The sequence below is a fragment of the Aythya fuligula genome, chromosome 3, assembly GCF_009819795.1.
Source record: "Aythya fuligula isolate bAytFul2 chromosome 3, bAytFul2.pri, whole genome shotgun sequence".
NCBI classification, from domain to species: Eukaryota; Metazoa; Chordata; class Aves; order Anseriformes; family Anatidae; genus Aythya; species Aythya fuligula.
Genome location: NC_045561.1, coordinates 118,021,932 through 118,034,870, shown reverse-complemented (window position 1 = coordinate 118,034,870; position 12,939 = coordinate 118,021,932). Strand labels below are relative to the sequence as shown.

The 12,939-nt window shown below is 52.4% G+C and overlaps 1 protein-coding gene across 1 annotated transcript; it reads left to right on the top strand.

Moving 5' to 3' along the window:
- The first annotated feature begins 1,330 nt into the window (after positions 1 to 1,330).
- On the top strand, positions 1,331 to 12,143 carry LOC116487526 (nuclear GTPase SLIP-GC-like). Its single transcript, XM_032184524.1, has 18 exons — positions 1,331 to 1,358; positions 1,753 to 1,833; positions 2,418 to 2,532; positions 3,121 to 3,343; positions 3,650 to 3,856; positions 4,164 to 4,382; positions 4,936 to 5,111; positions 5,265 to 5,283; positions 5,538 to 5,618; positions 5,996 to 6,101; positions 6,796 to 6,929; positions 7,376 to 7,540; positions 8,286 to 8,443; positions 9,023 to 9,155; positions 9,568 to 9,676; positions 10,712 to 10,848; positions 11,548 to 11,638; positions 12,076 to 12,143. Exons 1-18 carry the CDS (start codon positions 1,331 to 1,333, stop codon positions 12,141 to 12,143), a joined length of 2,250 nt encoding a protein of 749 aa, XP_032040415.1.
- Positions 12,144 to 12,939: the final 796 nt, after the last annotated feature.

The window sequence follows — 12,939 nt, the reverse complement described above, 5'->3', positions numbered from 1 at the left end:
CTCCACATCCCCTGTAGCTCCCCAGTGGGTGACCGAGACCTGAGCAAAGCCCTCGAGACCCAAAAAAAAGCCCTCGAGACCCAAAAAAAAAAGCCCTCGGCAGAGCAGCCAGCATTTACAGGCTGAGAGAGTGCGAGGAGGAAGCAGATGAGGACATAAATGACTCAAGGGATGGGCTGGCCCCTGCCCCTGCCCTGCAGGAGGAGTTTGGAGCTGCCCTGGGTTTCGAAACCTGAGTTTCATTTCTGCTGCTGGAGAGGTGTTTTGGGTAAGCCTTCGACTCTGAAACAAAGATTTTATAATCTTATGTATATTGAATCTGCTCTTGTGATAGACTTCTGCTGTCTAAATCATGTATTCTCTGCTAATAACCTGATTAATTAACAGCACCTTGTGCCTACTGACAGAAGTCCGGGGAAGGGTTTCTCTCCAGGAAAAATATTCCAGCCTCGCAGTACCTCTGGCACAAATCGTTGGAGTTGGTTTTCTTGTAGTAGCTCTAATCTGACTCAACCTAAAAACCTGCGTTCTTGGAAAAGCAAATTAACAGAATCGTAACCTCGGCATTCACACGTTCGTCCAAGATTGTGCTGTGTAGGTGTCACCGGTTTGGAGTCACAAAAGGTGGGTGCTGCTTTGCTTTCTGTTTTCTAGGCAAATTATTTGATGATTTACTCTGCGTGATCATTTCCTTGTAGCATACAGCTGCCCTACCTGACGTGTTTTCAGGCAAAAAAAAATGCTAATCAAAAGCACCAAAAAAAAAAAAAAAAAAGGATACAGGGTATAAAAGAGCAAGGATAATCCTAGAAACTATTTTTTTTCCTGCAGCCCAGGTTTTCAGCGACAGTTGCTTCTTTTCTCCTGGTGTGCCGTGGCCAGCAGCACACGTGGGGCAGGTACGTACGGACACGGGGTGCTGGGTGGCATCTGCTCGAAATAATTTCTCCATCTGCTCTCGAGGCTGCCCGTTTTATCAGCCTTGGTGTCCCTGGTGTGTTTCTGTCTCCTGCCACCCTCACGTTCATCGTGTGCCCACCCGGAGCGTGGGGCTGAGCCTGCTCCTGGGGGCACCTTAAGGCTAAGCCGTGGTGTCCTGCGAAGAAGCCAGAAGCACAAAAACCTCCCAAAGTCCTGCTCTGGACCCGCATGAAGCCTCGGTGGTGTCATCTGAAGGCAATGCAGACGGTGACTGTGCTCCTCTCTCCCTCAGGAGGTTTTTGCAGTGTTTCTGTCCCTTTTTTTGGGGCCACCACCTGCGTGCATCCGTCCCACGACAGCACCCGGCTGCCTGCCCGAGCTCATCCCAGCTCTGCATTTCTCCATCCCGATGGCAGAAGGAGGACCCATGGCACACGGTGAGCTCGGTGTCACCGCGAACAGCACCGGGAACGAGTCCTGGGTGCTGCAGTGCTGCTCCCTTCGAGGTGCACCCCATGGAGAAGGGGCCTGGATACGATGGAGAAGGGCTCAGCATCTCCCCGAGATGGGACCTCCCAGGGAAATGGGGAGGGATGGTCTGTCGGGGGGTAGGGACAGGACAAGGGGGGTGGCTTTAAGCTAAAAGAGGGCAGGTTTGGGTTAGATATTAGGAATAAATCCCTCCTTAGCTCATGAGCTGGGCATTTCTCAGGCGAGGCTGATAGATGAGGGCGGTAAAGGTGCTGTCAGGAAGGATCCCCAGCTCACAACGCCCCCAGAGAGGCTGAGCAGGCAGGCACACTAACCAGAAATCCCCTTCCCTCTGACAAGGTGGTGGCGATGACTCACTGGAGGAGACTGCCAGGAAAAAGAAAAGGTTCAGGAGAGACCAGAATCCCGAGGATGGAGAGTGTGAGAAAAATCCCAATGATTTTCTTAGAGAGGATCTTCTGTGAAGCTATTTTATTTGTGATTAATGATGGGCGTCCTGTAAGCAGGAGCGCACAGAAAAAGTTTATCCTAACCTTTTATCCCCTATTACCCGACAGCTGATTTCTCCCCTTTCCTCACTGCCTGAGTACTGCAGGTTCACAACCTACTCGATGCCCTTCTATACCATACATGTACAATTTTATTTGACCAATTGCTAATTTTCCTTTTATTTTTTCCTCCTTCTCTCGTGACCAGAGGGCTCGTGATTTTTGTTTTTCCTAATTTCGTACTGCATCCTCCTTTTTCTTAGCTATCCTCCTTACTTTGGGACAGGGGGACCTTCCCCTCCTCTGCTTCACACACTCCCCACTGCTCTGCCGCACAATCTCTTTTGAATATGCAAGGTTAGAGGAATTTCCCACTGCAAAAACATCTCTTATTGCAAAAACACAACTCAGTTGCTCTCAGGAGCAAGAGGTTCTGAAGTCCTGTGAGTACAGGGCTCGTGATGTCTCCCTAGGTAGCTCTGTCGGGGCTGCTCTGACTTCTGACCCTCCCTGCAGGTAAAAAGCTGCAAAACGAACTAAAAGCTGCTCTGGAGGCGTCCTCCAGGAAGCTGTTGCAGTTCCTCCCTGAGCACAGGCTGCCCGAGACAAGGAATGGGATCGAGTACCTCAAGTGAGTTGCCTGGCGTTTGTTCCCCTGGTCCTTGCCTGGGAAGGGGTGGCCCAGAGCTGTTGGCACACAGAAGGACTCTGAAGCCAGCAGAAATCTCCGGCAGAGGAGATATTTCAGAATATTTGGGAACCTTGCTGACTGCGGGATGACTCCATTTCAAAGGTTTTTTCCCTCGGCTGGTGCATGCAGGGGGTGTCGTGCTGCTGGGCAGCCCAGGAGGACACCGCATCCATGGGGGTGTCCCGGGGTGTCCAGGTTCACTGGTCCAAGAGGGACCCTCCCCAGGGGCAGTGAGCCCCGTTCCTGATGGGATGAAATCATAAAATCAAAAATAAATCCCATTATAAAAAGCCCATCAGAAGGTGCAAACCCAGACGGTACCGAGAGGATGCTGGAGGTGATGTGATGTGCAGCGTGCTGCTGGGCACCTGTCCCTGAACCCAACACGAGGCTTATCCTGGATCTCACAAATCCCAGCTCAAATCTTGTAGGAAAAGAAGTTAGTTTCACCCTTTTGAAAAGCGCAAGCACGTGGGAGTTATTTAAATTGTCTTTTTTTTTTTTTTTTTTCCCTCTCCCTGCCCTCAGGAACCGCCTCATGGGCTTGAAGCCAGACATCTTGCTGGACCCCATTCACATCGGCCTCTTCGGCAGCACCGGGGCGGGGAAAAGCACGTTGCTGAATGCCATCATAGACAAAAAATTCTTCCTGCCGGTGTCCGGGAGCGCAGCCTGCACATCCTGCGTGGTGCAGATCAACACAAGCCGCGGCAAACAGCACGAGGCCAAAATTCACCTCCTCACGGACGAGGCACGGAGAAGATCTCTATTTTTGCTCTTTTTTTGGGGAAAGGAAAGGAGACCTAAAAGGCTTCTGCAGCCTTCTGGAAGGTGTTTGGGGGAGAAGTGACCCCAGTGGCCAAAATGACCCCAGAGAAGTGATGGGCACCAGACCCGGTTCCCTTTGAGCTGGGTGTGCACGGAGGGACCAAGCAATTGAATTTCTTCCTTGCTGCCTTGTCCCCCTGCTGTCCCCACGTGCTGGTTGTCCCCTGGTGGTCTCAGGCCCTTTTCCCCCTTCCAGGCACCCCAGCCATGACCTCTTCTGTCCCAACAGGAGTGGAAGGAAGAGCTAAAGGGTCTGGTGGAGCTTATGGACCCGGACGAAGACAGCGAGGACGACCACGAGAGAAGCGAGGCTGCTTTGAAGATCTCTGCTATCTACGGGGAAGAAGCGGAGACGAAGAGTTACGAAGAGCTGTGCGGGATGAAACCCGCCGTCTCTATTCCCCCATCAAGATGTATCCTCCTGAAGGAAACAACAGTGAGTAGCCCCTGTATTGCACAGAATCCCAGAATCACGGAGGGGTCTCCTGCTGCCCGCCCACGGTGGAAGGTGACAGCTCGTCCCCGTTTTTGTTTGTTGGTTTCACCGTGAAGGGGAGAGCCTGGTCTTCTTGGGTTGTTCCACCCATGGTGACCTTGGGACCCCTCTTTGCGTCCTGGTGCCTGCACCTTGGGCACAAGGCTTTGGGTATCACGGCCAGCCACAGCAAATCTCCGCGTTTCTTGGTGTCCCTGAGGTTCTTTGCTAAGCAGGGGCACTGCTTCTTTCCCTTGCTGTGTCCCAGGCTAACGACCTTTCGGACAAAATGGGTCCGTATATCCGCAGTCAGAGCAGCCCAAAACCAGCAAACAGCAAAGAAGAAGACATAACGCGGCTCTGGCCCCTGATCAAAAATGTGGAAGTGACCGTCCCAGATTCACAAATGATTCCAGAAGGCGTCATCTTCGTGGATATCCCAGGGACAGGCGATTTCAACGCCAAAAGGGACGAGATGTGGAAAGAGGTGACCGGCCAGCTGTGGCGTGGGGCGGGAGGGAAGAGACACTGCCCTCTGCTCATCGGTGATGGAGAGAGCTGGGAGCCACCGTGGGGCTGTGGGGAACAGGGAAACCCTCTCAGCAGGAGGTCCAGAGCAGCTTTTTAGTGTTGCACACCTGAGCTACTGCATTTTCCAGCTCAGAAGTGGTGCAGTTCCCTGCTGGGAGATGGCACCAAAGGCCAAAAGCATTTCTCTCCTGGTAGCGTGCTACAAGAAGAGGCCCTGCAGGTGCTGATCCCATCTTTAGTTTCCTTCCCTCCCGGTACCGTGTTGTCACCAGACACCCTACTAGGGCAAGCACTGGTGTCCACCCCAAACCCCCATCGGCTGCAGTCCTGGGTTGTAGGAATTCGTGATGGGAGCATGAGGTCTCTGGCTGGAAGCACAAAGATTGCACATCCCAGTTCTTCACCAGAGTTAATGAGAATTAAAGGTGCTCAGCATCTCTTGTATTTACTCTCTGCTGATGTTTCGTATCCTTTATTTATGGCCCTTCTTCCCCTCCTCCCCCTTGCAGAACATCAACAAATGCTCTATCATTTGGGTGGTCAACTCCTTTGAACGTATTCTGGGAGGAAAAACCCATGAGATGCTGCTGAAGGAAGGCATGAAGGCTTTCCAGAGCGGGATGTGCAGGGACATTTCCTTGGTGGTCACAAAGTCTGATGAGCTGGATCCAGAGGAGTACAAAAAGTAATGGAACAAGCCGAGCTCCGGGGGCTGCCGGAGCCCGAGCTCCGTGCAGGGGTGCTGGGTGGGCGATGCCACGTGGTCCTCCTCCCCTTCTCCTTACAGGACCTTCTAAAATCAATCAAATGTGTAATTTCTGCCTTTTTATCTTTTTAGGGAAAAAAATAGAGACCATGTGAGTATAATCTTAAGCTTCTTCGTCCCTTTTGGGTCGTTTAAGAAAAGGGGAGAGGTTCCCGTGTGATTCAGTGTCACTTGAGCAGAACTGATGGATTTGATGAAGAAACCAAAAACTCTGTGTAGTTCTTTGTCTCATATTAGGGAGAAACTGTCCCGGACAGTCCCTTTGGCCTTAAAAAAAAAAATCAGAGATCTATTTAGCATTGCCAGAAAATGTCAGTAATAATTCCTATTCTTTCCCCAACGTAGATAAATAAACATGATGCCATCCTGGAAAGGAATGAAACAGTGAAGCAAGAGAAGAGCCAAATGATGAAGAATACCCTCATGGTAAAGTAGCTTGGAGAGCCTGGACAGAATTTATCTGTGTCGTGGATCTGTTCCTTTTAAAGTCGGGTGCATGCCTGTACTACAATATTCTGGTCGTGGTTATTGTGAATAGACATTGCCTGTTATTATTAATAGACATTTTCCTTGAAGTCTGGTCACCACCTAGCAGCTTCTGCTTACTACAAACCTTTCTTTTCCTCTGTGTTTGGGTCCAACGGGTCTTCCTAATCATCTCCAGTTTAATTCTCCGCTGCATACGCAAGAAATGCAGGACTTTGGTGATGGGGACCCCCCCTGATTCAGCATTCGCCTCATAAAGAAGAAGAGCCCAGATCAAATTATGCTGCAGAAACAAACCCAGCGTGTGTGTGTTTCAGAAAAAGCTTCCAAGCGACTCTGAGGTTGTGTGCAAGCCTGACCTCGTGTACACGGTCAGTGCCCGCGAGTACTGGCAGGGGAATACGCTCAGCAAGGAAGAAACAGGTAACAGTCGGCTTTATGCATGTGATATATGTGCACGGGTTTGGAGAGGTCCTTGGGCATTTCCCTTCATCCACCTCCCCCGCTTCAAATAGTTCAGAGTCAGGAGAGGATCCCCTCAGCCCAGCCAGGCTGTGCAGGGTTCGCAGCCACTCATGGCAGGCAGAATATTGAGATTTTTTGGCCAGTTCCTGAACCACGCAGTACGTGCCATGCCGATATATAGTGTTCTTAGGGCTGGGTCTGGAGATTTTACTGCTCCAAGCACTGCAGCGTGGCACTTAACGTGGAGTTGGGTCAAAGCCACGCGAGGTGTCTTTGGCGTTACTTTTGCTAAAACCCTTCTGGTTTGGTGGTTTGGCACGGATGCTTTCTTTCCCCTTCCCTCCTCTTTTGAAAGCGTGCCCCTCTCGTGCACTCTGCTGGGCCTGTCCCCAGGGTGCCCGCATGGCTCTGCGGGACCAACCCGAGTCCTGGGGGCCCTGTGTGTGCCCCTACATCCCCACCCCATGCCCGGACAGACCAGTGCTGACCCAAACTAGGCAATTGGGGCTGCAGAAATGAGCCCTGAGCACCCCCAAGGCTGTCAGGGTCTCCTGGGAGCCTCCTCGGAGGCCACCACCAGGCTGGAGCTGGTGTCCTGGGTGTCCTGCAGGAGGGCTGCCCCCCTGCTAACCCGGCCTCTCGCCCCTTGCAGAGGTCCCGAAGCTGAGGGAGCACATCTGCAGGTTTTACACCGAGCAGAAGAGGAACAAGCTGCTGGACTACACGACAGAGGCTATGGTCATTTTCTCACTGATCTGGACTCTCCCGTCCAACAACCATGCTCAGGTTTGTCCAGAGCAGCTTTCGGGAGCATCGCTGTTTATTCTTTCCTGACAGGCTCTTTCCTTTCGAGCAGGCAATTCACATCACACATTTCCAGCACGACACGTACACAACCTGCGGGCAAAACATCTCGCAGGGGGCTGACAAATGCGTCAAGGCACCACAGCCCGAAATATCCACAGCTTGAGCTCAGCTCCTGCAGCCTCCCCAGCCAGGAGAGCCCCGGGCTGTCCTCCTGTCCCCTGGGGCAGAGGGGACAGTTCTGGTGCAGGTCTGCCTAAGCGGTGACTCTGCACTGGGGAAAGCAGCCAGGGAACTGGGCGGCACTGGTGGCAGTGGTTGGGGCAGGTGGGGAAGCTGGCGGGGTTATTTATGGCCCTATTTATGTTTGCTTCCAGCACGGTGTTTTCAGTGATTATTTTTTCCCCTCTCTTGTCCATTGATTTCAGTCTCAGCTTGCGAAAAAAAATTACTTGAAGGATTTCATTACGCAGAAGATCGCTGACTTGGAGAAAGACATCCAGAAATGCTTTGCACCAATCCAACAGCCACTCAGGGAAGGCGTAGACGAAGCGAAGAAGTCATACAATAAAACTATCTCCAGTCTCCTCAAGGTGGGTGTAAAGCGGGGTTTTTGCAATCCCAGAACTAATTAGTTTGGGAAGAAGCCCCAGAGGTCTGCCTGTGCATGAGGGCTGGTGGCTGCTTGAACCACCAAGGACAATTTAAAGGACAAAGAGACCTGCTGGGCTGGGTGGCAGCGTGCCCGGGCAGGGGCTGTGCTAGCCCTGGGGGCTAGCAGTGTCCTGGGGGGCTGCAGATGTGTGGGGCACGGTTTGCTTTTTCCTTTCTGTCGCCTGGAGCCTGGATGCAAACAGCAGCACTTGGAAGCACGTTGGATGCTGGTCCTTGGGGGTGCAAGGAACAGGGACGTGAGCACAAGCCCTGCTGCAGCATTGCTCGGGGGTGGCGTAGCCAAAAGTTGGCCTCCGGCAAGGGGAAGCCCAAGTTGGCAGCTTGGCAGCTCAGGCAGTGACCTGGAAGTCGTGGAAATGCCCTTCCTGGTGAAACGAGCTAAAACATTGCAAAAATCTCTGGGGTGGGGACTCGGCCAGCTGCCTCCTAGCCAAGCAAAACCACACAAAAAAAAAACAACCAACCTCCTCTGCCCCAGGGTGGTAGGAAGGAGCTGCGTGGAAAGGAGGCCTCAGCAGCGGCTGCTGGGCTGGCTTGAGGTTCCTTTGGTCCAACGCAGCCCCAGCCTCCAAAAATTTAGCTGGAAACCCCGTCCTTCCCCCCCTGCAAGTTTGCTCCTGGGCTGTTTTCATGGCCTCACGGCCTGCGCCTCCCGTCCCGCAGCGCAGCCACGGGCACCAGGGCTACCACCGCACCCTGAAGGCCGTGTGCCTGAAGAAGGGGGTGTACGCCTCCCGCACCTTCCTCAGGATCGACATCAACGACGCCCTGGCGCAGCCCATCTACAGGAAAATCGACCCCAGCTTCGGGGAGGTGTTCAGGTGAGGTGCCAGGCAGGGCCCCGGGGGTGCAGCAGGAGGGCCGAGCAGCTCCTTGCTGCTGGGGATTTGTCTCTCTGCTTCCCACCCGCCTCCGCTTTTGGGACCTTTCAACTACCCAAGCAGCCTGCTCCCAAAGCCTTGCACTGCGAAACCTCTCCAAATGTCTAACCACAATGCTCTGCGACATAGGTTGAACCTCCCTTTTTTTTGTTTATTATTTTTTTAATGGGAGGCAGTTTAGTAGGAAAACAGGGCAGGCTGTGGTGTCAGGACAAGTGCACCGAGCTGCTCCTCGCTTAGCCTTGATCAGCATCATTTTTTCTCCCTTTCTCCCTATTTTTCCCTTCATAAACCCATCAGGTTTATGAAGGGAAAACCCATTGCGTGCAGCATTTGTTCCTTTGCAAAGAAAAAATAACCACATCCTCAGTCTGGACTAGCTAAAGGCGAAGGAAGCATGGAAACCGTGCTGCTGTGCTTGCTTTGCCCTTCCCTGGCTTTGGATGGACGTCCTGCCCTGCTGGGTGGGGAGGATCCGTCTTTGGCTTTGTCCTTCCCGATGAATTTCCCGCCCCGCAGGATCCAGATGAGCACCCGTTCCACGCTGAAAATCTGCCTGGACGCTTTCAAAAACGCCGTGCAGCAGAAACTGCAGGAAGTTGGGGTGCAACTGGTGGCTGACAGCAACCAGCTCCATTTCCTCAAGCAGGAGGTGAGCTCACCTTGAAGGGGGCTGTGCGAGCAGGAACGAGCAATGGGAGAAGGAAAGGGGGAAAGCACGGCCTCCGTGGGACCTGGGGAGGTGATTAGCTCTGTCTCAAGCTCCTGGAGAGGTGAGAAGGAGCCACATGAGCAGTTCCACAAGGTCTCTAGTGAGCGTGATCTTCAGGAGGCTGAAGGCTTTCCTGAGTCCTGGCATAAAACGTCCCAGCCAGCCTTCTGCCGTGTTAATTCAGGGCACAGCAGAAAGGTGATGCCCACTGGCACCAACTGTCCCAGTCATCCTGTGAACGACACCCTCATATTTAGGCCATCATTCTGAGATTTTTATTCTGAAGTTGTTAGCTGAGTTTGTTTGTATGACTGAAGCACCGATGGGCAAACATTTGAACTTACTCCTGCAGACAGACTTCATCGTCGCTGAGGCTGAAAAATTCATCCTGCAGAGGAAAGCAGAAATCTACCAGTCCCTTGCAGCGTCCATTCAAAATGACCTGCTGCTCTGCTATGAAGGTAAGATCAGCCACCTCGTTTTTTCCTCTTTGTCCCTGGAGGTTTTGATTTTCACAGAACAACCCCAGTAAGGGCTCAGAAGAAGGGCCCAGGCTTACCACCTACCTGTAGAAAGGCTGCGAAGAAATCTATGGGGCAAAAGGATTATCTGTTATTTGGTCATCAACTCAGAGAGATTTCTGAAATCCAAAGTAGATCATGCACAAATAGAGAAAATTCCTTCCTTGATTTACTCTATTTTCTATGTTTTGTAAATCATGGATAGTTTCTAGCAGTAATTCGTTCTTATTTGACTGACTGCCTCTGAAGGAAGGAGAGGAAGGATGCTAAAGCAATAAGCTGCTGAATCTGATTTTGGTTTTTCCTTCCTTTCCTATCAGTAGGTGGCACAGTCGGAAAGCGAAACAGTTCAAAACCCCAAATCCAGAAGTTGCTTGCGTTGGCTTTAGGAAGACACCTTAATTCCTGGGGTAGTTAGTTGTGGAAATGCACTGCTGGGCCAAAGCAGGGAGGTGTCCTGGGGACGGGCCACCCCAACAGAGCTCTCCTCACAGCCAGCTGCTCTTTCTCTGACCTCTGGAAACATTCGTGGGGCACGGGGAAAAAAATACTGAGAGGAAAAATAACGAGCTCCTGTTGGGGAACATCCCTGTTTAATTAGTGCCTGCGAAACGTGCAGGGAAATGGGCTTGGGCCCGGAGTCAAAAAAGCCGGGGATGCAAATTGGTCCTGTCCTTTCCATGAGAGCCAGGAGGTGGAAATCGTGCGTGAAGGTTTCTTGCCCCAAAGAGCAGGGCTCTGGCAGCATCTCCCGCAGCTCGGGGCTGATCTGTACGGGTGCTTCTGCGTCCTGAGGAGCATGAGGGGCTTCTTTTCTCTGTTAAATCAGCTCCCCAGCACAAGCAGCTTGGCCTCCCTCTGTAGAAGACTCTGGCTGTGCTCTTCTTGTCCCTTTCCCAAAGCAAAGTCCTGCCCCTTGTCCCCACCTGTGTCCTCGCTCTGGATGCCCGTGTGACAGTCCCCTCTTTGCCACAGAGGCGGCCACGGTAAGAGGACTACAAGCCTTCCAGCGGATGAAAACCATCCTTAGCACCGGGGTGACGAGAGAGGTGGAGAGAGGAATGTTTGAAAGAGCCGAGGAGAGCATGAAAGGGCACCTCCAGGACATGCAGGTACGTTGGGTGCCTTGGGGACCTCCCTCCAGCCATGGTCAGTGCTTGTGGGTAGGGGACAATGCTCCAAAAAGGATCTTGTGAATGCGTGTGATAACGGGAAGGAATTTCCTTGGGAGATGTTGGCTTCAGCAGGTTCTCATGTATGCCGTAGGCCACTGCTGGCACTGCTTTTTCGGCAGCAGAGCAGCCTCCAGAAGCACAGAGGTGTTTGACATCATTTATCCATTGCACATCACCACTAGGGACCAAGTTCAGCTCGAGGCACCAATGTGTAGACCCTCCTGTACTGGAGGGGCTGCCTGCAGACTTGTAACTGGTCTAGCAGTTCCCTGTAACTGGTACCCACCTCACTCCTCTCCCCACGTTAACCACAGTTTGGGTGAAGGGGCTTAGAGGAGCTCAAAGCTGCCACCTCCACCCCCCGGAGCCCATCAGCCCTGGTGGGCTCTCGTGGCTCATTTTACCAGAGAGGCTCTGCTCTGAAAAGCTGTATGGAAATCCTTAACCCTTATCAAAATATCGAGCTGGGCTCTCCTTCTTGTGCACCAGCACCCGCAGCAACGAATTGGCTGGATGGAGGTGGGGGGTGGCTGCCCCCGAGCTTTCCCCGTCCCAGGGTCCCCACGGGCACTGGGAGGGACTGGGGGGCTTCAGCCCTGTCCCCTGCTCATGTGCTTGGCTGCCTGGCGCTTGCAGAAGCAGATCCCCAGGAAGCTGGAGGAGGACTTTTCCAGCGTTCTCGGCCTGGTCTTTTGCCCGTGGGACCAGCTGGACGGCAAGCTGCCAGGTATGGCCGCGAGCACGGCTTTGGGGCTGTTCGTGCAGGTCCTGCACTCCTTCCTCCCCGTTTTGGGGCTACGAGAGGGTGGCTGACAGGGTGAGGAGGGGCTGCAGGCCCAGCCACGAGGAACTTTCCTTGCGTTCCCTTGGGCATCAGAGGAAGATGCTGCAGGCCAGCAGGGTGCCCACATCCCAGCTGTGGCTTTGCCCCACAGCAGCTCCCATGCGAGTTGCTCTTCTCTCGCTGTGCTTCAGTCCCCACATCCATAATTTGCTGTGGGCACGTGTTTGGTGATGGGGATAAATAAATACCACCTGGCTTCCCAGGGGGATTGCCCTGGGGGAATCTCCCCCCTTCCCCAGAGCAGGAGAGGCAGGGGCAGGCTTCCCAGGACCAAGGGGCAGATGTCCAGCCCGCTCTAACAGGCTCCTCTGTTCCTGCAGACTTACAGAGAGAATTTTTCACCATCATCAACATTCACAAGGCCCTGCAATCAGCCAAAGTCGCTTAGAGAGCCGCGGGAATTGTCTCCGACGATGTGGTTTTATTATTCACGTCGATGGCTTGTTCTTGTAATAAATGGCTAAGTCCCAAATAGGGTTATAATCAAAGTTTACAATTTATTAAGGAAATAGAGGTAAGCAAACAGAGCTGGGTGCGCCGGGAGTCTCTGCTCCACCAAGACGCACACCAGTTACATCAAGCAGCTGGTTTTTATGCTCCTAGGCTGATACATATTCATTACTACTTCTAAAAAAAAAAGGGCTATTATAATTAGTTTCCAAATCCAAACCCTCCTACTGGAGCATGCGTATCAGTCTCTGGTGGTCCCTCTGGGGGTCTCTCGTGCTGAAGGCTCATAGTCTTCCTCCCTCTTGTCCTTCTCCTTTGTCCAACTTGGCTGGATGTCAGAGACTTGTGCAGCGTCCCCTGCAACCTTTGTCTTTTAGTCGTCCTTCAGCTTTCCCCTTCTCCTTAATCTCCTGGCCACATATCAGAGACTTGCATAGCGTCCCATGCAGCAGTCCCAATAGTTAGCAGTTATTCTGATCCCCTTTGTTCTTATCCCCTATTGACACGGATTGCTGGACCATTCCTTTGCAAGGTACAAGAACTCTATACATTAACCACTCTGTTCTTAGACCTGTGGTTATACAAGGGTATGTAAGACAGAAATCACATTTCATCATACCCTGGCATTGTTCCATATGGACACGAATCAGATGAACACATTTCACATTCTCTTTACTCCGTGGCTTCATGGGACATCACCTCTGGTGATTTTTTTTCCTCTTATAAAAGCATTT